Here is a 24,598-nt window from a genome sequence, read left to right as displayed (position 1 = left end):
GAGGACTGATTACATTCAATAATTCTATGTCCTATTTAAATAAATAAATGAGTAATTTTATGCTTATGGAGAAGAAATAATGAGATATTAATATCATATTTTAGGACTTATCAATTGCTAATGGCTGTTTTTCTCTTTTCTGTTTAAATATAATTATTCATTTTATATCTTCATGTTTTCTTTTTTTTTCAACTAATCAGAACTCTGGGGTGTATGTTTGCATTAAAAATGTAGCATGGGAATGGTAAACTACTCTTAGAAATTAAATGTCACATAATTGTTTTGAGAAAAAAGTATCTATTTGGCCTTATAGCTTTCAAACAGGATGAAGCAACACAAAATGCATTACAATGCAATTTCAGTTTTGAAGAGGGATTTTTTGTGCATGCTTTTTTTTCCTCAGCAAATGTTGCTACTCATTTGAGTGTTCTTTATTTTCCATACAAGATATTCATATAGCTAGTCTTCAAATTATGACCATTCATTCAGTGATAGTTCAAAATTGTAGTGACATTGAACAAATGGACAATTAGTGTTTGAAGTTCCAACTACTTCAGCACCCCTATGGTCACATGAACACATCTGAGTGCTTGGCAACCAGTTTGAATTGGTTGAAGAGTTTTGCAGTCATATGATCATCTTTGTGACCTTCCCTGATGTGTCTCCACAAGCAAAATCAATGGGGAAGCCAGTATGAAAAGATGCTCAACATCTCCTAACATCACTCTTTCTTTGCTTGCAAGCACCACAGTGCCCTCCCCCTACTTTGCTAATGCAAACCCCATGCAAACCCCGTGCCCGCTTTCCCTAGCCTCGGTACGCTCACACACATTTACTGTTGGGACAAACTAGAAAGAGTTATTTTAATTTTTAAGCAGCAAAGGTTTCAATTTAATTCAGTCTGAAAAGTGAGAGACTTCCTTGATAGGTTGAAAAAAGAATTTTTATCGTGTTAATTCTTGGTGGGCAAGACAAAGTAGATTACCGAGGGATGTGGTTATTTATTTTACAACTAAAAAGGTTAGGTATGAAATCTTGCAAGCTTTTTATAAAAATAAATTTCAAATATTGGGACAAGAAATAAAAATGATGAAGGAAATTCATCCCAAAATGTTAAGAAAGGGAAGAGAATTTGCTTTTTTAGTGGATGAGTTTAAGAAACACCAGATATATTTTAAATGGGACGTTCCAATGGGTTTGTCAGTGAATTTTAAAGGTAGAAAGTATTTTCTTAGTACAGTTATGAAAGCAAGAAATTTGTACATTAATGTTTTAGAGAGTGGGAATCCTTTGTTGTTAGATGCTAAGTTAACTGGTCTGAAGATGATGGAAGATAGAATAGGAGATGGGAGGAATGTTTAAGATGTGAATATGATGATTATGGTTGATTTTTAGAATTGATTTGTTTAGGATATAAATTATAGGATTTGTTATTTGTAAGGTATAAACCTATGGGATGATACTATTTAATTTTGAAGGATGGAAAGCAAAATTTATGAATTTAGATAATGTTGTGGATGTAATAATGTTAATTGTTTATTGTCATATTTTGGATGTAATTTAAATGATTATTCGTTTTAATTGATATGCCTTGGATATAAGTTTATAGATAGCAAAAGTTATGAAGTTAAATTGGAAATACTGTACCTGAGACTTTATTCGTAATGATATTTGATTGATGGAGTAATATTGGAAGACTGGACAGTAAACATTATGACAATTGGAGAAATATATAAGTGATGAAAATTTGAGTTTGAGAAGATGGACTGTAATTTAAGAAATGGACTTATGAAATTTGAAGAAATATACAAGTGGAGAAAATTTGAATTTGAGAAAATGGACTAATTTTAAAAATGGACTGTAAGAAAAAGTAATCTATGAAGGGAAGATTGTACTTGTATTGTTCTTTTTTTATTTATTCTTTCTTATCTCTTTATTTTATTGTAAGGGGATTTAAAGTTTTAGAGAGGGGTGGGAGTTTATGTATATTTAGTATATCTTAGCTTGTGATTGTTGGTTATAATACCCGGTATTTGCTCTGGGAAGTCTGGGGGGGGGAAGGGGGAGGAGGGGGGAGGGAGGCGGAGGGGCTGGAAAATGAGACATGGATTGGTTATCAACGTACAGTAATGATTGAAGAAACGAAATTAAAATTTGAAATGAAATTGGGGCTGCTCGACTGCCATTTCAGAAGGAAAGGGAGAGAGGAGTAGAAGGAGGGAAGAAAGTAGGTAGGAAAGAGGTGAGAAGGAGGAGGGGAATAAGAAGGTTAGAAAGGGTGGAAGAAGGGAGGAGTGAAGAAGGAAGACAGGAAGTAGTAAAGTGAAGGAGATGAAGTTGTGAATGCTCCAACACTGGAAATTTTTAAGAAAATGTTGGATAGCCATCTGACTGAGATGGTGTAGGGTTTCCTGCCTGGGCAGGGGGTTGGACTAGAAGGCCTCCAAGGTCCCTTCCAACTCTGTTGTTGTTAAAGGAAGGGGAAAGTAGTAGAAGGTAGAAGGAGGTTGTGAAGAAAGGAAGTGGCAGTTGGGCAGGCCCGAATCAGCAATAAATATAAATTAATGATTAATGATGGATAACAGATTGTACATAAATATGATGTTGGAAAATGGAAATAAAAAACTTTTTTTATAAAAAAGAAAAAAAGAATTGGAGGAGATACAAGTAGATAAAAAGAAAGGTGCTATGCAGCAAATGAAGCAAAAGGCTGAAGAAGAAACTAATATGTTGAGTGCTACAGTTATAGACTTTTCAACTTTTACAGCATAAGTATGGATTGAATTGCATAAAGAATATACTGTAAATGGGTCAATTCTCTGCAAAAAATAAAAATAAAAAGAGTGGTAGTAGTTAAAGTGTTGACCTAGAAACCCAGAGATTGGGAATCCTGCCTTAGTTGTGAAAGCTGGCTGGGTGACTTTGGACTATTATTTATTTATTTAATTCGATTTTTATACCGCCCTTCTCCTGAAGAACTCAGGGCGGTGTACAGCCAAAATAAAAACAGACAATACAATATACAATTTAAAATACAAATTAAAAAACTTATTTTATAATTGGCCTAAAAACTTTAAAATATATAAAACTAAAAACCCTTAAAATTGATAATAAAAATTTAAAATCAGTAAAATTTAAGCCAGCCCCGCGCAAATGAAAAGATGTGTCTTCAGTTCGGGGCGGAAAGGTCCGAAGGTCAGGTATTTGGCGTAAACCCGGGAGCAGTTCGTTCCAGAGTGTGGGAGCCCCCACAGAGGAGGACCTTCCCCTGGGGGCCGCCAGCCAGCATTGCTTGGCGGACAGCACCCTGAGAAGACCCTCTCTGTGAGGGCGTACAGGTCGGTGGGAGGCATGCGGTAACAGCAGGCGGTCCCGTAAGTACCCAGGCCCTAAGCCATGGAGCGCTTTAAAGGTAGTAACCAAAACCTTAAAGTGCACCCGAAAGGCCACAGGTAGCCAGTGCAGTCTGTGCAGGAGCAGTGTTACGCGGGAGCTACGCGAAGCTCCCTCTATCACCCGCGCAGCTGCATTCTGGACTAACTGAAGCCTCCGAGTGCACCTCAAGGGGAGCCCCATGTAGAGAGCATTACAATAATCCAAGCGAGAGGTAACGAGTGCATGAGTGACTGTGCACAAGGCATCCCTATCAAGGAAGGGGTGCAACTGCCGAACCAGGCGAACCTGGTGGAAGGCCCTCATGGAGACGGCCGTCAAATGATCTTCAAACGACAGCCGTTCATCCAGGAGGACACCTAAGTTGCGCACCCTATCCTTTGGGGCCAATAACTCACCTCCGATAGTCAGCTGCGGCTGCAGCTGACTGAATCGGGGTGCCGGCATCCACAGCCACTCCGTCTTGGAGGGATTGAGCTTGAGCCTGTTTCTCCCCATCCAGACCCGTATGGCCTCCAAACACCGGGACAGCACTTCAACAGCTTCATTGGGGTGGCCCGGGGTGGAAAAGTACAGCTGAATGTCATCAGCGTACAGCTGGTATCTCACCCCAAAGCCACTGATGATCTCACCCAACGGCTTCATATAGATGTTGAACAGAAGGGGCGAGAGGATCGACCCCTGCGGCACCCCACAAGTGAGGCCTCTCGCGGTCGACCTCTGCCCCCGTCAACACCGTCTGTGACCGGTCAGAGAGATAGGAGGAGAACCACCGATACACGGTGCCTCCCACTCCCAATCCCCCCAACCGGCGCAGCAAGATACCATGGTCGATGGTATCAAAAGCCGCCGAGAGATCTAATAGGACCAGGGCAGAGGAATAACCCCTGTCCCTGGCCCTCCAGAGATCATCCACCAATGCGACCAAAGCTGTATCCGTGCTGTATCCGGGTCGGAAGCCGGACTGGAACGGGTCTAGATAGACGGCTTCATCCAGGTATTGGGGTAACTGTCGCGCCACAGCACTCTCTACAATCTTCGCAACGAAGCGAAGGTTGGAGACCGGATGATAATTACCCAAAATAGCCGGGTCCAGGGAGGAGGGGTCTTGAGGAGGGGTCTTGAGGAGGGGTCTCACCACCGCCTCTTTCAAGGCGGCAGGGAAAACCCCTTCCAACAAAGAAGCGTTGATAATCCCCTGGAGCCAGCCTCGTGTCACTTCCTGAGTGGCCAGTACCAGCCAGGAAGGACACGGGTCCAGTAAACATGTAGTGGCGTGAAGCCTCCCCAACAACCTGTCCACGTCCTCAGGAGCCACAGGGTCAAACTCATCCCAAACAGACTCGACAAGACGTGCCTCCTCTCCCCCGCTTGGATCATCCCAATTTCGGTCCAGACCATCCCGGAGCTGAGCGATTTTATCGTATAGATAACCACTAAACTCCTCGGCACATCCCTGCAAAGGGTCATCCCGCACCTCCTGATGAAGGAGGGAGCGGGTCACCCGAAACAGGGCGGCCGGGCGGTTATCTGCCGATGCAATGAGGGTGGAGGCGTAGGAGCGCCTCGCCTCCCTCATTGCCACTAGGTAGGTCCTAGAATAGGACCTAACTAGTGTCCGATCAGCTTCGGAACGACTGGACCTCCAGGTGCTCTCTAGGCGTCTTCTCCGGCGTTTCATCTCCCTCAGCCCCTCGGAGGACCAAGGGGCCGGACGAGACCTGCGCCGGGTCAGAGGCCGCAAAGGCACGACCCGGTCCAAGGCCCCAGCCGTGGCCTGTTCCCAGGCCGCAACTAGTTCCTCAGTCGAGCCGTGGGCCAGATCCTCAGGAATTGGCCCAAGCTCCGTCAGGAACCTCTCAGGGTCCATCAGGCGCCTGGGACGGAACCAACGTATAGGTTCCGTCTCCCTGCGATGGTGGGTGGCGGTTCGGAGGTCTAGGCGAAGGAGAAAATGATCTGTCCATGACAACGGTTCTGTTACTACATCATCTAATTCCAGATCATTTAACCACTGTCCAGAGACATAAATTAGATCCAGCGTGCCTCCTCCCATGTGTGTAGGGCCATCATTTACTCGAATCAGGTCCAAGGCCGTCATGGAAGCCTGGAACTCCCGAGCTGCAGTCGATGACAAGCCAGCTGATGGCAGGTTGAAATCCCCCATAACCATAAGTCTGGGGGTCTCAACCGCCACACCGGCAAGTACCTCCAACAGCTCAGGCAGGGCTGTGTTCACGCAGCAAGGAGCCAGGTACGCGATCAACAAGCCCAACTGATTCCTATGGCCCCACCTCACATAGAGGGATTCACAGCCGGCAATCTGAGGAACAGTGGCCTCCCTCGGCTCTAGATCCTCCTTAATGGCAACCGCCACCCCCCACCCCTACCTTGGGCCCTCGGTTGATGAAATGCTCGGAAACCCGGCGGGCACAGCTCGACAAGGGGGACCCCCCCCTCTGGGCCCAACCACGTCTCCGTAATGCCCATAAGGTCCGGGGACTCCCACTGAATAAGATCACAAATCAGGGGAGCTTTATTAACCACAGACCGGGCATTACATAACATCAACCGAAGATCCAAGCTCTGAGGATCATGGCCGCCTGAGGAACGGGTAGGGACTGAGGGGCCGGAGCACGTGATCGCTTTCAAGCAGTGACTAGTCACTCTCTCAGTCCAACTCATATCACAATTTGTTGTTGGAAAAATAGGAGGGTAAAGTATGTTTCCATTGTTGTAAATGGTAAAAAAAAAGTGGGATAAAATATTCTAAAAACCTGTCTCATTATCTGAAAAAGTTAAAACAAGTAGCAATTTGTTTAAAGGAAAATATATATAAGAAAAAATATACAGGTGAAACTCAAAAAATTAGAATATTATGCAAAAATTCATTTATTTCAGTAATGCAACTTAAAAGGTGAAACTAATATATGAGATAGACTCATTTACATGCAAAGCGAGATAGTTCACGCCTTGATTTGTCATAATTTTGATGATTATGGCTGACAGCTCATGAAAACCCCAAATTCACAATCTCAGATAATTAGAATATTACATGAAATCAATAAAACAAGGATTGTACACAGAACAATATTGGACCTCTGAAAAGTATAAGCATGCATATGTACTCAGTACTTGGTTTGGCCCCCTTTTGCATCAATTACTGACTCAATATAGCGTGGCATGGATGCTATCAACCTATGGCACTGCTGAGGTGTTATGGAAGACCAGGATGCTTCAATAGCAGCCTTCAGCTCTTCTGCACTGTTCGGTCTCATGTCTGTCATCTTTCTCTTGGCAATGCCCCATAGATTCTCTATGGGGTTCAGGTCAGGCGAGTTTGCTGTCCAATCAAGCACAGTAATCCCATGGGCATTGAACCAGGTTTTGGTACTTTTGGCAGTGTGGGCAGGTGTCAAGTCCTGCTGGAAAATGAAGTCAGCATCCCCATAAAGCTTGTCTGCGGAAGGAAGCATGAAGTGCTCCAAAATCTCCTGGTAGACGGCTGTGTTGACCCTGGACTTAATGAAGCACAGTGGACCCACACCAGCAGATGGCATGGCTCCCCAAATCAACACAGACTGTTGAAACTTCACACTGGACTTCAAGCATCTTGCAGTGTGTGCCTCTCCATTCTTCCTCCAGACTCTGGGTCCTTGGTTTCCAAATGAGATGCAAAAGTTGCTCTCATCAGAAAAGAGAACTTTGGACCACTGAGCAACAGACAAGTTCTTTCTTTCTTTAGCCCAGGTAAGACGCTTCTGATGTTATTTGTTGTTCAGGAGCGGCTTGACAAGAGGAATACGACATTTGAAGCCCATGTCCAGGATCTGTCTGTGTGTGGTGGCTCTTGATGCACTGACTCCAGCCTCAGTCTACTCCTTGTGAAAGTCCACAATATTTTTGAATGGCCTTTTCCTGACAATCCTCTCCAGGCTGCGGTCATCCCTGCTGCTTGTGCACCTTTTTCTTCCACACTTTTCCCTTCCACATGACTTTCTATTAATGTGCTTTGATACAGCACTTTGGGAACATCCAACTTCTTTTGCAATTACCTTTTGAGGCTTTCCCTCCTTATGGAGGGTGTCAATGATGGTTTTCTGCACAACTGTCCGGTCAGCAGTCTTTCCCATTATTTATTTATTTATTTTATTTATTTTGATTTTTATACCGCCCTTCTCCCGAAGGACTCAGGGCAGTGTACAGGCAGAATAAAACGAACAATACAAAATACAATTAAAAGGGAATTTAAAAAACTTATTTAAATAGCCTGAAAATTTAAAAATTTACCATACACTAAAAAAACCCCTTTTAAAATTAATAAAATTTAACATTTAAAATTCAATTTAAACCAGCCCCGCGCGGATAAAAAGGTGTGTCTTCAGTTCGCGGCAGAAAGTCCGAAGGTCAGGTATTTGGCGTAAACCTGGGGGAAGCTCGTTCCAGAGTGTGGGAGCCCCCACAGAGAAGGCCCTTCCCCTGGGGGCCGCCAGCCGACATTGTTTGGTGGACGGCACCCTGAGAAGTCCCTCTTTGTGAGAGCGTACGGGTCGGTGGGAGGCATGTGGTAACAGCAGGCGGTCCCGTTAGTACCCAGGCCCTAAGCCATGGAGCGCTTTAAAGGTCGTAACCAACACCTTAAAGTGCACTCGAAAGGCCACAGGTAGCCAGTGCAGTCTGCGCAGGATCGGTGTTACATGGGAGCTACGCGTAGCTCCCTCTATCACCCGCGCAGCTGCATTCTGGACTAACTGAAACCTCCGAGTGCACTTCAGGGGGAGCCCCATGTAGAGAGCATTACAATAATCCAAGCGAGCGCATGAGTGACTGTGCACAAGGCATCCCGATCAAGGAAGGGGCGCAACTGCCGAACCAGGCGGACCTGGTGGAAGGCCCTCCTGGAGACGGCCGTCAAATGATCTTCAAACGACAGCTGATCATCCAGGAGGACACCCAAGTTGCGCACCCTATCCTTTGGGGCCAATAACTCGCCTCCAACAGTCAACCGCGGCTGCAGTTGACTGAATCGGGATGCCGGCATCCACAGCCACTCCGTCTTGGAGGGATTAAGCTTGAGCCTGTTTCTCCCCATCCAGACCCGTACGGCTTCCAAACACCGGGACAGCACTTCAACAACTTCATTGGGGTGGCCTGGGGTGGAAAAGTACAGCTGGGTGTCATCAGCGTACTGTTGGTATCTCACCCCGAAGCCACTGATGATCTCACCCAACGGCTTCATGTAGATGTTGAACAGCAGGGGCGAGAGAATCGACCCTTGCGGGACCCCACAAGTGAGGCACCTCGCGGCCGACCTCTGCCCCCCTGTCAACACCGTCTGCGACCGGTCGGAGAGATAGGAGGAGAACCACCGATAAACGGTGCCTCCCACTCCCAATCCCCCCAACCGGCGCAGCAAGATACCATGGTCGATGGTATCAAAAGCCGCTGAGAGGTCTAATAGGACCAGGGCAGAGGAGTACCCCCTGTCCCTGGCCCGCCATGATTGTGATTCTTACTGAACCAGACTGGGAGACCATTTAAAGGCTCAAGAACCCTTTGCAGGTGTTATAGCTTAATTAGCTGATTAGAGTGGGACACTTTGAGCCTAGAATATTGAACCTTTTCACAATATTGTGAATTTGGGGTTTTCATGAGCTGTAAGCCATAATCATCAAAATTATGACAAATCAAGGCGTGAATTATCTTGCTTTGCATGTAATGAGTCTATCTCATACAGTATATAAGTTTCACCTTTTAAATTGCATTACTGAAATAAATGAACTTTTCCACGATATTCTAATTTTTTGAGTTTCACCTGTAGTTTGGATTTCTAAAAATCCTGTCATGTGTGTTAACAAAGTGGAAATAGTATCAAAGACTTACAGATTATAAATCAGTCACTTTTAACATATAACAGAAGAATTAGAACTTATAGAGATGGTGGCTAATTTTATTACAAAAATGAATCAATGATGGAAAACTATAAAAAAATATGATTTTTTTAATAAACTTAATAAAGATCCACATATAAGGATGTATATATAAAGTCTTTATAAGAAAGCAATTTACTAAAAAAGCAAATTGAAGCGACAAAGCCAAGAGAAAACACAAAACATTATAATGAAAATTCTGCCCATACTTACAATCCATTCTTTGTATTTTTGTACCTTTGTGCATATAATAGTCTTGATGCAGTTACCATACACAAAACTAATATCTCATAAGTCTTCCTAGCTGTTTATCCATAAAACCGAGTTCAAAAACTTCTAGCTTTATCCGTATGTTATTCTTTAAAATTGTTTGCAGCATCATGTGTATTTGTATCCAACTTTTTTTGTGTGTTTTTGCAAGGCCATTATACATGGTATAAAATATCTCTTCACGTTTGTCACATTCCAGCATTGATTTATACATCTTAGATAATTTATTTGATGTCACACACCACTGGTACATCAGTTTTAAACATTATCTCTTAAATTATAAAACAATGTGAAGTTCAGCCGTTTTAGCCACGTCCTCTTCCATTGTTCCATCTTTATACTGTAATCAAAATTTTTATCCCATTTTATTCTGCATTTTTAACTTGTTCTTATTCTATTTCAAATCTCAATGTAGTTTATACATTTTAGCAATCATATGTTCATCATTATACATAATTCAATTCCAAATTCCATCTTATAGTAGTTCAATTCCTGTTACACTTTATCTATAATAAATCACTCGCTTAACTGTGCATATGAAAACTACTGAAAAATAAATCCCTCTAGCTTTATTATAGCTTTTTAAAGTATAGATTTTTTCTTTTATCTTTTGTGAGATAGGTTCATATCTCAAAGAGAAAAGCTCTGAATCTATAGACATCATAGTACCAAGCTACATTGTTATAAGGTAATACTATAGATAAAATTCAAGTTTCCCATTTTTATTTTTTAATCATTAGAAAATCAGCAAGCAGTGTTACCACCCTAGGTCACTGGAGTTAGAAGACAGATGCCTGTGGGATACTGCTTAAAACAGAGGTGTCAAACCCAAGGTCTGGAGGCCATTTTCGCCCCACGGGGTGTTTAGATCTGCCCCCTGCAGCCCCCTGGAAACAGCAAAGGACCGGCCAACAGTTCCTCTGCCAGAAAAAATGGAGCTTGGGAGGGCCACGCACAACCCACCTGAGCTCCATTTTTGCTGGCAGAGGGTTGCAGGAGGCCATCATAGCTGAAAACTGAGACTGAGAGTCCGTTTTCACTAGCAAAGCGCTCAGGCCATCACAGGCCATCAGCCCCAACATGAGTGATGTTGAGCTGGCCAAACCCACCCCAACCCCTCCAAGGTCAAACACAATCCTGATGCAACCCTCAATGAAATAGAGTTTGACATCCCTGGCTTAGAAGAGGCCACTGTCAATCATAGCAGGAGATGGAACCAAGGAATGAAAACCCACATAGTTTCTAAAAGAAGCTATTTGGGATCTCTTTCTACCCTACATGTCTAAGCAAGTCCTCCATAGTTAATCCTATGTGTAATAAAAGATTTCTATTTATTGAACTGTTCTGGAAACGTTAGTTAGAGGATCTCAAAGAAATCATAGAATTAGAACAAATTTTCCTTACCAATGTTGATTAGAAATTAGAAAATAAAGCATACTATTTTGTTTTAATTTAAATTCAATTTTGAGAAATAGAGATACTGTTCTTATTGGGAACTTATGACTTCTGGATTGGCCTTGATAACATGCGTCTATTTCTTATATCAGGGGTAGTCAAGCTTTTTATACCTACCGCCCACTTTTGTATCTCTGTTAGTAGTAAAATTTTCTAACCACCCACCGGTTCCACAGTAATGCGCCGTGTATCGCTGTCCACACATGCCTCTCACGATTGTGGACTGGGTTTTTTGGGGGGGCGCGCTGGCTACCATCTCTGCTTGTCTGTTACAGCTGGGTGGTGTGGGGGGGAGATGCGCGAGCTATTCTGGGACGAGGCTCTTTTTTTTGAGGTCGCACTATAGCGCCATTTAGTTTTACTTACGTAACGTAAACTAAACTTATGCACGGGTGATACAAATAGTATACTTTCAAAAATTTAAATTATCATGGGGAAATTTATGAAAACCTAATGAAAATGTTTTTAAATAATGCTATGAAAATTTTTTAAAAAGTCAATTAAATTAACAAAAAGGAAAGTGCTTCAGTATCGGACAAAACCCCTATCGCCCACCATGAAACCTGGAACACCCACTAGTGAGCGATAGGGACCAGGTTGACTACCACTGGTTTATATGATACATATTGTTTAATTTTATTTGATTTAATTAGTTAAATTTTGTTAATGTGATATAAGGTCTAGTTTATTATTTTTATTAGAAAGAAATTATTGATTACTAATTCCTTACAATTATAATAGTTAGGTTGTAATAGCTACATTTTAACCTAACTACTTTTTTATTTAGTTATTTATTTGTCACAACAGTATATAAAAGCATAAGCATGGGCTTCTGGGTGGCGCCACCCTTCTCGTTGGGTGCTAATTTATGGCACTCCGCATTGAATATGGTAAAAGCTGGATTTAACAACTGATCCCGGCTTCATTTCTCTCTCTGGTTGAAAGAGAGAGACAGAGCAAGGGGGAGGATTTGGGTAGATTCTCCTAGGGGCTTTGTTTTTGTAATACAAAGCCCTGAACGGTCGAATCCCCTTATTTACCCCTCCCCCACCTCCAGTATTCTCTGCGCTCCTGAAAAAGCAGGAAAAGAGGAAGGTGTCCACTTCTGCTAACAATTGATTTCTTTTTGTGGATACGAAAAGCAGGCGGAATGAGTGTGAGGAACAATTAGTGGTTTGCAAGTATTTTTGATTTTCTGACTTCCGCCCCCCCTTCAGTTTCGTTTTAGAGAAACTGAAAGCAGAGCGATACATCAAAGGGAGCTTTGCTGTTGAATCGAAACTGAATGGAGATTTTATCTTATTGTGTTTGACTGTGGACTGTTGGATTATATTACGCTGTTTAAGTACTTTACAAGGGGATTCTCAGCAGGAATTTTGTTATGGAGGTTCTTTCAGAAGAATGGATTCGTGACTTTATACAGGACTACACAGAAAGTATGTATTTAATTATTCAAAAATACAAATTGATAAAAAATGGGGACGTTTTGGATGAGAGTTTGGAGCAAATTAACCAGTGCAATTATTCGGAAAATGGAATGGAGGACATACAAATAAAAGTGGATAAATATGAAGATTTGATCGTGAAGAAACAAGGTGATCTAAAGAAGTTTTCTTTAAATAGTTTGGATGAGCTGCCTGAATTTGTGCTACAGGAGATTGTCCTCAAATGGAAAAGACTCACAAGCTTAATGTTTCCCAAGAGTTCTCTTTTTGGACTGATGGAATATACGGCAGTAATTTTTGGATTTCTGGACATAAGGAATTACTAGGAAATATTGTGATTGACTTTTTAAAAGGAGCAACGAAGGAAAGACAGAGATTAATGCACCAAAAAAAATGGCAAGAGACAAAAGTATTATTTTTGAAACAAGGTTTTTTTAAAATATTAATAGACAAAAATATTAGTGTCCCCAAAAGGCAATTCGTGATTATAAGAGACTAGATATTTGGATATACTGGACTTTGATGAGGAAGGACTAAAGTTGAATAGATATTGTAATTAATTAAATAATATTGTAATTTTCTCTATTGAAATTTTATAAATTTTATAATCTGTTGTATTGAATTTTAAATAGAATATTCTTGAAAGATCTTATGTAAGAAGGACTTGGGGGGGAAATTATATGGTTATATGGTTATAGAAGCTATAAGGGAGATATTTTCTGAACTGGATTGGATTTTTATGCTTTAGCTGGTTTTAAATATTTTAGGATTAATTTGTTCTACTGATTTATATATTTTATTACTGTTTATTGTTAATTTTTTGAAGGATTTGGTTATGTAAGGAGGAAGTCAGAGTTAGAGAGGGAGAATTGGTATAATATTTTGGGAAAAAAAATTTTTTAGCATATGTTTGTTTTATTTTTAACTATACCTTGTGTTTGTTCCGGGAAGCCAGGGGGGGAGGGGGGAGGGGGTTTGTGAAGGGAGAGGGGTTGGGGGGAAAGGGGGGAAAAAAAATTTTTTGTAAAACTTTTTGAATAAAAAAAAAAAAAGCATAAGCATGAAATAACTATATGATATATAAGCATATATATAAGCATAAGCATGAAATAACTATACAAATTGGATACAATCAAAGGGAACATTAGGACAGGAACGGTAGGCACATTGGTGCTCTTATGCCCGCCCCTTACAGACCTCTTAGGAATGGGGTGAGATCAATAGTAGATAGTCTTTGGTTAAAGCTTTGGGGATTTTGGGAAGAGACCAGAGAGTGAGGTAGTACATTCCAGGCATTAACAACTCTGTTACTGAAGTCATATTTTCTGCAATCAAGATTGGAACAGTTCACATTAAGCTTAAATCTATTGTGTGCTCGTGTATTGTTGCGATTGAAGCTGAAGTAGTCTTCAACAGGAAGGACATTGTAACAGATGATTCTATGAGTTAAACTCAGGTCATGTCGAAGGTGGCCGAGTCCTAAATTTTCTAAACCCAGGATTTCAAGTTTGGTGGGCATAAGGTATTTTGTTGTAATCAGAGGAGTGGAGAACTCTTCTTGTAAAATATTTCTGGACACGCTCAATTGTATTAATGTCCGAAATGAGGTGTGGATTCCAGACAGGTGAGCTGTATTCGAGAATTGGTCTAGCAAATGTTCTATATGCTCTGGTTAGTAGTGTAAACTTTCTGGAGAAGAAGCTACACAAGATTAAGTTTACAACTCTTAAAGCCTTTTTTGCGATGTAGTTGAGTGTGCTTTGGCACTTAGATCATTTGATACGAAAACTCCAAGGTCTTTAACGGGGTGAGGGTCATCTACAAGGTAATGTCCATCGAGCTTGTATTTAGTGTTCTGATTCTTTTTTCCAATGTGTAAAACAGTTTTGCTGGTTGAAATTTGGAGTTGCCAAATTTTTGACCATTCCGACAAGTCAAGGTCTTTTTGAAGGGTAGCTGTATTGTTGGTAGTGTTAAATAGTTTAACATCATCGGCGAAGAGAACACAATTACTTGTAATATGGTCCCAGAGATCATTAATTTATAATATGAAGAGTGTTGGTCCAAGAATGCTGCTTGGGGAACGCCACTTTTGACAGGAACAGGATTTTATAGGGCACTGCCTATTTTGACCACTTGTCTGTTTGACAGGAACGCTGTTATCCAATTATGGAGGGGTCCGGAGATGCCGTAGGATTTTAGTTTTAGAAGAAGTTTGTCATGTACCACTGAGTCAAAAGCTTTACAGAAGTCTATGTAAATTGCATCTATTGCTTTGCCCTAATCAAGATTTGTAGTCCATATGTTTTTGCAGTGAAGAAGTTGTAAATTACAGGATAATTTTTTTCTGAAACCAAATTGTTTATTAGAGAGTAGGCTGTTTGTTTCTAGGTGGAGGGTGATGGATTGGTTGATGATTGATTCCATTTCTTTGCAGGTGACTCAGCATAAAGAAATTGGTCTGTAATTTTCAACTAGGTTGGGGTGTCCTTTTTTGAAGACAGGGATGACCCTGGCTAGCGACCATAGTTTGGGAAGGGAGCTGGTCCTGAAACTCTGTATTATTCTATATTCAAATTCAATTAATATTCCTTTACAGGTAGTTTTTAACTTGTGACCAGTCACTTCACAGCTATTCAAAGACCTCCCCCCCACAAAAAAGCCATATATACACGACCTGTTCAAATTTACAGCAGCTGCAGCGCTCCCACAGTCATTCACCTTTACAAACCTACCACAGGGATCCTGCAATGGCCCTTCACCTCTGCCCCCATCCCACCCTGATGGGACCCCACAGTTTTTAAGTGCAATATAAATAAATATTTTGGTTGGTCACACAGCCAGCCAGAGACTGGATTTGGCATTTTTGTCTACTTATCAAGAACTTTCCAAGGAATTGGGAAAGGTAGTTGTAGATGTTTGATGTTGTTACAGAGATCATCACAGGATATAAGGTGTTCTACGTAAAGCTGCCTTTTGCAGGTGGCCGATAAATAAATATTATTGTAAATAAATATTATTAAATAATTTATTAAATAGTTAATAAAATAAATAGGTAAATACTGAATGCTGTTCATATCGAATAAGTTTGTTAATAATACGTACTTTTTTATGACAGCTGATACCTTTGTAGTATATATACCTCCTGGTACTGGCTCATAAACAGCTTCTACTATCTACAAAATAAATAGTTGATATCATTTTTAAAGTGACTTTTATATTGTAATTTTCCATTTGATTTGTATGGCAAACTTCACATAGTTAGCTTCCTCTTATATGAAACTTACAAACTATAAAACAAATATGTGTACAGTTTTTTACATCTGATTAAATGTAAATAAATTGCTTTATGAATGTGATATCCATATAAGTAACTCATTCAAAAATAATCAATAATATCAATAATGATTCATATTTCTTCTTCTTCATCATCATCATCATTATCATTTTAGCCATTGTTTATCCACTGTGAGATGAAGGCCACTTCCACATTTTCCAACCAATATGGTCCTGAGCTTTCTTTTGACAATTGGACTGGCAATTTCATCTGAATAAATGCAGTTATTTAATTTATATGCATCTTTTTATTCAAACAAGTATTCAAAATTGCTAGCATCTTTTTATTCAAACAAGTATTCAAAATTGCTAACCATAATTAAAATATAAATATAAAGTGGAACTTAAAATGAATAATTGAAATAAGGCAAAAATACTTAACAGTGGGGAGCCTTGCGGAATAAATAATTTCTTGGCTAGTTTTCAAATGATAAAGAAATGAAGTCTAATCCAAATCCTGGGGAAGGCATATCCTGGGACAGATGTGTGATGCAGAAGCAATATAAGAAATACTTTCCAGATTTTAATGTCCAGACAGATTTATAATAAGAGGTACAATCCCTCAATCATGCTTAATCTATTTAGGGATTTACAGATTAACACCAATGCTCCAAAGGTATGTTTCTCCATTTGAGGCATTTTGTGCAAATATTTTATTTTTGGATGAAGCTTCTTGAATGAGAAGCGAAATGTCTTCAAAGAAAAAAGAAAGAAAGTCCAGTTGTCTCTTGAAAAAGCATTTTTGGAACAATCATGACCTGGATGATTGAGAATCTCCATAGACGTTTAGCTATGCACTTTGGGATTAAAACCCTTTGAATGATGGGGGAGTATGAATGGATTTCCAAAAATTGCAGATTACAGGAACCATTTGCACTTCAGTTTGAGATGCAGACAACACAGACTCATCCCCAACAGCCTGTTTAACAGTGAAGGGACACAGGACACAGGGCAGTTAATATCCTGCAGAAAATAGCTTCATAACAGTCTTTTCAGCAGTTCCAAGAAGCAGTTCCATTTGAACTACTCAGGTGACCCTGAGGACACAGATAAATGTCCAAGTGGCCTCAACATCTCTCTAAAAGAATAAAAATGACCAGCTGCCTTCAAGGAATATAAATCCTTCCATTCCCCACCATATTTCAAAGAAAAATAAGGAAGTCCAGATGTCTCTTGAGAAAGTACCTTTAGGACAAGATCAGTGTTAGGGGACTGAAGGCAAATAGGTCCATTATGCACTGTGTTATGTATTCATGTTTGTACCTTTAAATATTTGAGCGGGAAATCAGCACGTTGCTGATTGGACGAAGCCTCCAGCAGAACTGTATAAAAGGAGAGGTTTTTCCCCCCAGCCTGTTGCTGGGTTCACCCTATATTAAAGAGCTGTTGTCACTACCCTGGTCTCCAGCCTCGTTACTTCGAACTTAACATTGGCGGCGAGGTGGGATCTCGAGGCTAAGGAGAACCAGAACCGAGCTGAAGCACGATGGGCCGAACCCAGCAAACCCAGGGCAGAAAAGCGGAGATGGCCAGTTACACTCCGCCCGCACCGTTTGACCCGGCTAAAGAGAAATGGGGCGTATATGACCCGTTTGAGCTTTCTAAAGCCAGCGAACTGCAAGGAGTTCCAGATAACGAAAGGGCTTACTTCTTAAGCCATTGCGGTCGGAGGTCATTGATATCGCGGAAGCCCTGGCAGAGCCAGCGCCCGTTGCAGTCGGTGTCGTGGCCAACTCTACAGACTTTACTAAAAACCACTTTGCACCAGCGCCGTCCAAATCGTGCGGCGGTTTGAATTGGAGGCGAGGCAGATGGAGGCGAATCCGCCGGTGACTACATGGCCGCCCTAAGAAAGCGTCCAAGGACTGCGGATACCGTGACCTGGGCGAGGTGCTCCTCGAGCAACTCATCCGAGGTCAAAGACATCCGTTTGCGGCGGCTGCTAGCAAAAGCAACCTGGCGCTGGCCAACGCTCTGGGCGAAGCCAGAGCACATGAAATGTCCTCCCAAGCGGCAGAGACACTGCAGAAGCCTCCCACAAAGGCGGCGCGAAGCAACTCCGGTGCACCAGGAGGAGGTTCAGACCGAATCCGGCGGTGAAGATGAGGAAGGGTCTGCCGGACGAAAGCGCGACAAAGGGACCGAGGCGAAGCGGAAGCTGCGGGTCAACACCAGCGCCAACGCTGCAAGTTTAAGGCCGCGACATGTCGGTGTGGTGAGAAAGGGCACCTAGCTCAAGTTTGTCGAGCGGCCCAACCTTCCGCCGAAAATTCAAATCGGCCAATCAGAGCGGAATCGGCAAGGCGACCGCGATTGGCTCAAACAAAAAGCGGATTCCAACCAAACAATGGTGGTCATAGGCCGCGCCTCGACCAAGTGGAGAAGAAGATCTTCACCTAAGCCAAAAATAGAGAGTCGGTGCGGCTTGAAGTAGACACGGATCAGCGATCACCATCATGTCCTGGGACACTTTGGCGAATCGCTGCCGTCCGTCGCGGCGCCACCTGCAAACAACGCGGCTACGAGTCCACGACTACCAGGGAATCGCATCCCTGTTCGAGGACCACCTCCGTCCGAGTCAGTCGGTCCACAAGAAGACCCTGCCCATCACGATCGTCGAAGGAACTCTGCCCAGTCTGTTGGGACTAGACTGGTTTCGTGCCCTGGGCATGGGAGTGACTGGCATCTACAGAAGTGACTGTAACCTGAAAGACATTCTCTTTAACGAGTTCAAGATGTCTTCAAGGACTGCCTGGGCAAGTACAAGGGGACCCCTATTTCCTTCAACTTAGACCCCAGGTAGCCCCCATTAGGCTTAAGGCGAGGAGAGTCCCTTTGCCCTAAAACCAAAATCGATAAGGAGCTGGACAAGCTCATAAATCAGGGATTTTGGTGCCAGTCGATCACGCAGTGGGAGACGCCAATCGTCACCCCAATAAAACCGGACGGGTCAATTAGAATTTGCGCTGACTACAAGGCGACGCTTAACAAAGCCTTACAGAAAAGCGCTTACCGGTTCCGTGGTGCAACACTTATTGCACTCTTTGGGGCAAGGGCAAGTCTTTGCAAAGTTAGACTTGGCCCAAGCCTACCAACAACTGCCCGTGACGCCCGCAAGCCCAAACGATTGTAACGCACAGGGGCCTTCAAGTGCACCGATTGCAATTTGGGGTCAGTGTGGCACCAGGGCTGTTCCAAAACCTAATGGAACGACTGCAGGGGCTCCCAGGGTAGTTCCCTACTGATGATGTCCTAATTTCAGGGAAAACATGGAGGAATTGGGGAGCGTTAAGAAAGGTTTTGGGCATTTTCCGGACAGCCGGATTAAAAGTCAAGGCAAACAAATGCCAGATAGGGGTCGAATCCGTCGATTTCTTGGGCTACCGGATAGACAAGAAAGGAATTCACCCTACTGAGAGCAAGGTTAAGGCAATTAGGAAGGCTCCAGCGCCAAAAACAAAGCAGAGCTGCAGGCATTCCTGGGATTGGTGAATTTTACGGTCTTTTAAAGAACAAAGCAACTGCTATGGAACCGCTGCATAGGCTCTTAGGAAAAATACTGTTTGGTCTTGGGGAAAGTCAGAAAATAGGGCTTTTGAAGCAGTAAAGAACCTGCTCTCAAGTGATAGCCTGCTCATCCAATATCACAACTCATTACCCCTAGTGCTGGTTTGCGATGCCTCCTTATGGGGTGGGGCTGTACTCAGCCATAGACTTCCAAACGGCACAGAAGCCCCTATAGCTTTTACTCTAGAACGATGTCCTCCCAGAGAGAACTACAGCCAATTAGACAAAGAAGCACTAGCCATTGTGTCAGGGGTTAAAAATTCCACGAATATGTCTTTGGGCGGAATTTTGAAATCGTGACTGACCACAGACCGCTACTAGGATACTGGCTGGCGATCGCCAACGCCTGTGGCACTTTCGCCACGCTTGACCCGATGGACTATATTCTTAGCCGCTTATTCGCACAAGCTGCAGCATCGACCAGGAAAAGTGGGCATGCACGCGTAAGCCGATGCCCACTACCAGGGCGATCAAGACCCCACTCCGGGGACGCCATCCTACTTATTGACTCTTTGACTCTGGCCCAGTCACATCTAAGGAAGTGGCTCGGCATCATACCGACATTGTGTTAAGGACTGTACTCGGTTGGGTACAGAGAGGGTGTCATACCGGGCTAACGGTTCAAAGAATTTGTTAAAAACGAGATGAGCTCTCGGCTCAAGGGGGTGCCTGTTATGGGGTGATCGTGTAATAATTCCTGATAAGTTAAGGGAAAGGTATTGGACCTCCTCCACGAGGGTCACCCAGGGATCGTAAGGATGAAGGGGTTAGCTAGAAGCTATGTGTGGTGGCCACTCATGGACGAGAGATTGCTGAGAGGGTAGGGAAATGCCAGGCTTGCCAAGAGTCCAGACCTCTACCCCAACGGCCCCAGTCAGGAATGGGAAAACCCCAAGGGCCCTGGTCAAGAATCCACATTGATTTTGCTGGCCCTTTCCACGGCCAAACGTTCCTAGTGGTTGTTGATGCATTCTCTAAATGGTTGGAGATCATACTCATGAAATCCACTACGGCCAAGCAGTAATCGCAGCCCTGCGCCACCTATTCGCAACTCACGGGTTGCCGGACACTCTGGTGTCCGACAATGGGCCCCAATTCACGGCAGCCCAGTTTGAAGAATACCTGGCAGAGGAGGCATCCGACATGCCCTCTCTGCGCCTTTCCACCCTGCCGAATGGCCTTGCAGAGCGTTCCGTCCGGAGCGCTAAGGAGGCATTGTCCAGGCTCAAGCCAGGTGACTGGCAAACAAAGATAGACTTTTTCCTAGCCGTCCAGCACAGAACCCCAAGCACGCCACCGGAAAAGCCCAGCCGAATTACTAATGGGACGGAAACTCCGTGCCCACTTGACTGCTTGAATCCCCATTACACACCAGAGGGTTACAAGGGGAACTAGAAAAGACAAGGAAATGAGCATAGGCGACCGGTGTGGGCCCGAAACTATGGGGACGGCCCTAGTTGGTTCGCAGGACAAATAATAAAGATAACCGCCCAAAATCGACGTGGTAGAGCTACCAGACAACCGAGTGTGGAGGCCACATAGATCAGTTAAGGAAACGAATAACTGATCAAACCGAACCAAATGAAACAGATCATGACCAATACCAATTTGAATCCACAGCTGACAATGACCCGGGAGGCGCAAGACTTAGCTGAGGTCCCAGAGTTCCAGCGACGCCATCAGGTTCCCGAGGGAAACAGCTGGGAAAGTTTCAGAAGTAATCCAAGGCCGGATGGCCAAGAAAAGAGTCAGCCAATAATCCAGAGCCCGTTGGCTCAGAGAAAGAGCTGGGAGGAGAAACAGCCCTCCGACCAGCTCAAAACACCACCCAGAACTGAACCGCAGGTCAGAAAGAACAAGGAGACGCCCAGGTTATTTGCGTGACTACGTCGAAAAATAACATGTAAATAAATATGTAAATAGAGGCAAAGTGTTTTCTGGGAGGGGAGGAGTGTTATGTATTCATGTTTGTACCTTTAAATATTTGAGCGGGAAATCAGCACGTTGCTGATTGGACGAAGCCTCCAGCAGAACTGTATAAAAGGAGAGGTTTTTCCCCCCAGCCTGTTGCTGGGTTCACCCTATATTAAAGAGCTGTTGTCACTACCCTGGTCTCCAGCCTCGTTACTTCCCGAACTTAACACACTGCAGAGTGTTATTTATTTCCAAAGTATGTTAATGTTACATGTTTACATTTTGTTGTTGAAATGTGAAATCTGGAAAGCTCCAAGAGTTGTAAAAAGCCAAGACGTACAAAAATGTGTCTGGGCAGTATCTGAAGCCTATGGGTTGCCAGTCTTATTTTAACTGATTCTGAGTAATATCTCAGTAACAGAAAGTGATAAAAATAATACCATGTGAACCATAATGCATAGCTAAAAATAAAGAAGTATCAATAAAAGAGAATATTTGTAGCTCAGTTGAACTGTGGAGTCCTTGGTGCTCCCTGAACTTGGTAGATTTCTTGCAGAGGTTTCATTACTAAATTAGGCTGATGATGTTGCCTAGTTTAGTAATAAGATGTCTCCAAGAAAAACACCAAGCTCAGAGAACACTAAGGACCTCATAAATAAAAAAGAGAGGGGAAGTTAAGGAGATTGATTTCTAAAATTAAAAAATGAGCTGTCAGCCTCTTAGGCCCAAAATCATCAAAGCTTTTAATCTAATACTTAATTTAGGGCATCTGGAGAATCTTTCATATACATATATATATATATATATATATATATTCTAGCAGTTTATCTGTCAGAACAATTATCAAAGCTGTTTCTCCTGCTATGAAATCCTTATGAAATGCAGGATTGCTGCCTGCAGAACATTCCCAGTGTGGTATAACACATATAGGATTAAAAAGACAATTAAATGAAACAAATAGGCAAAGGTAAATAATATAATCTCATTTAGCAAACCTGCATACTTTAGTTGCTAAGGAGAGCATGTTGGCACTATAAAATGGAGGGTTGAGTGTTGCCATCTGATATAAAACACATCCTGCAGCCCAGACATCAGCCTTCTCACCATATGGTTCATTCTTTACAACTTCAGGGCTGCATAAACAAAAACAAAATACTGTACGCAATTCAAAATGGACAGGGGAGAAGTCACCAAATATACATTACCATGAAAATCCAGAAGTTTATAATAAGTCTCTATAAAAATACAAACAATTTAGAGTTTATGTAGGAAGACAATGGCTATTCAATTTCCCAACCTAGCCTATAAAAATTACTTGGAGTAGAATTCATTCTGATAACATTAATGTGATTTCCTCTGTCTCGTAGCCCAAAAGTATGCTAGTATTATTCTGACAGCCAAGCTGGTGCTATTCTTCCAGTTTTATTATAGGATAATTTAAGGAAAGTGACTGGTGGATTTCCTGTTAGTGGGGAAAAAATTGCCAATTACTATCCTTAACATAAATTAGAAAGGAGGCAAATTTTGGTAGATGCCTAGTTCCATGAGTTTGGATATCTTTCAGAACCTCATCTCTGAGAGAGGTAGATTGTTCTGTGGTAAAGCAGGATCACCAAGATTCCCCAACTACAGGCAGTCCTTGACTTCCAACAGTTCATTTAGTGACTGTTCAAAGTTATAATGGCATTAAAAAATATGACATGATTGGTTTTCACAGTTACAACCTTTGCATCATCCCTATGACCATGTGATCAAAATTCAAATGCTTGGCAACTAGTTCATATTTATTGCTATGTCTCAAAGTCAGGTGATCACCCTTTGCAACCTTCTGACCAAGGGGAAGCCAGATTCACGTAACAACCCAGTTATTGACTTATCAGCTGCATGGATTCATTTAACAACCATGGCAAGAAAAGTCACAAAAGGGGGCAAAATTCACTTAACAAATGTCTCACTTAACAACAGAAATTTTGGGTTCAATTGTAGTTGTAAATTGAGGACTACGTGTATTTCACAGAACTCTAGATGATCTCAGTCAACCTGTCAGCTATTCTCTCTCCTTTGCTTGGACTTTTTTGCTTTTATCATTCTTGTTCTCCTTTTCACCCAAATTTTCCTTTTTTATCTCTTTTTTGCTTTCTTATTCTCCACTTCTATATGATTAAAGTCTAAAAACAGCTAATTGGAGCTGCTGCCAAGTATTACTCCTGTCACCCCCGCAGTCCTGGCATTGTAGCATCGTTGCTCCAGCTGTCAGAACCATAATCAAACCTGCAGCACTAGTTACTTTACAAAAGGCAGCAAACAGGCTTGCAATTACTTGAGTTTCTTATTGGTATCTATCAATAACAAAGATTTTAAGGAAATCATTTAATAATTGCCTTTTCACATTTCTAAGACAATTGTCTGCAATGTAATCAGATGTCCCTTCCATTTTTGGGAGCCTCAGTGGTTGTGACAAGTTTTCATTCATTGGTTCTAAAATACTGGATTAATACCCTCCTCCATTTAGAAATTTAATTTAATATTTAATTTAAATATTTAAACATTTAACATTTAAAAATTTTATAACTTCTTTGTAAAACTGTAGCAAACAGTCTAGATCTGTGATGGTGAACCTATGGGACACGTGCCAGAGGTGGTACACAGAGCCCGCAGTTGCCAGCTGCTCTTCTGGTTTCTGGCGCACAGCTGATCTTCACTGTGCCAGAGCGCTAGAAACCCAAAAACCAGCTGGCTGGTGTGCATGCACACACTGGCACCTGGTCTTTGGGTTTCCGGCACTCTGGCATGTGCATGCCAGCTGGTCTTCGGGTTTCCGGGGTTCCAGCACACACGAAGACCAGCTGGCCGGCATGCATGCATGTGCTGGAAACCAGTGAGTTTCCAGGGCTGTGGCATGCACTCCAGTTTGGACACTCAGTGCTGAAAAGGTTTGCCATTACTGGTCTAGATAATAAATGAAATAAATTCATTCATGTTTGTACCATGTCAGCAGCTAGTTAAATTTATAAATCCAGAGGCTAAACAGAGCTAGCATTGGGTAGCATTTGGATGGTAGAATAGCTTGGGAAGAACACCAGAAAAGCATTCCAGAAGAAAGCAAAAACAACCATTTCTATTTCATTGTCAAGGAAATAACATGAACTCAACAGAATTTGATTTGATTCAAATTTATAAAAGGAACTTAGTCATAAAAGTCAATATTATCTGTTTTTACCTTTCAGTTATATATCTAATCAAGAAGAAAAAATCACAGTACCTTGGTTACAATAGTTACTGTCTAGC

At 42.3% G+C, this 24,598-nt stretch overlaps 1 protein-coding gene across 1 annotated transcript in view; it reads right to left on the bottom strand.

Annotated features, from left to right (window-relative positions):
• NEK10 (NIMA related kinase 10) overlaps positions 1-24,598 on the bottom strand; it is a 157,527-nt gene that overhangs the window by 14,501 nt on the left and 118,428 nt on the right. Inside the window, exons 25-26 of the mRNA XM_058182967.1 lie at positions 22,314-22,443; positions 15,599-15,669 (exon numbers count right to left, since the gene is read on the bottom strand). Of these exons, the coding sequence (XP_058038950.1) occupies positions 15,599-15,669; positions 22,314-22,443 (201 nt within the window). The remainder of the gene's footprint in view (positions 1-15,598; positions 15,670-22,313; positions 22,444-24,598) is intronic.

Source organism: Ahaetulla prasina, chromosome 4 (genome assembly GCF_028640845.1).
Source record: "Ahaetulla prasina isolate Xishuangbanna chromosome 4, ASM2864084v1, whole genome shotgun sequence".
In the NCBI taxonomy this organism is placed as follows: domain Eukaryota; kingdom Metazoa; phylum Chordata; class Lepidosauria; order Squamata; family Colubridae; genus Ahaetulla; species Ahaetulla prasina.
The sequence above is the reverse complement of the archived record's forward strand: the minus strand, read 5'-3'. Positions and strand labels throughout refer to the sequence as shown.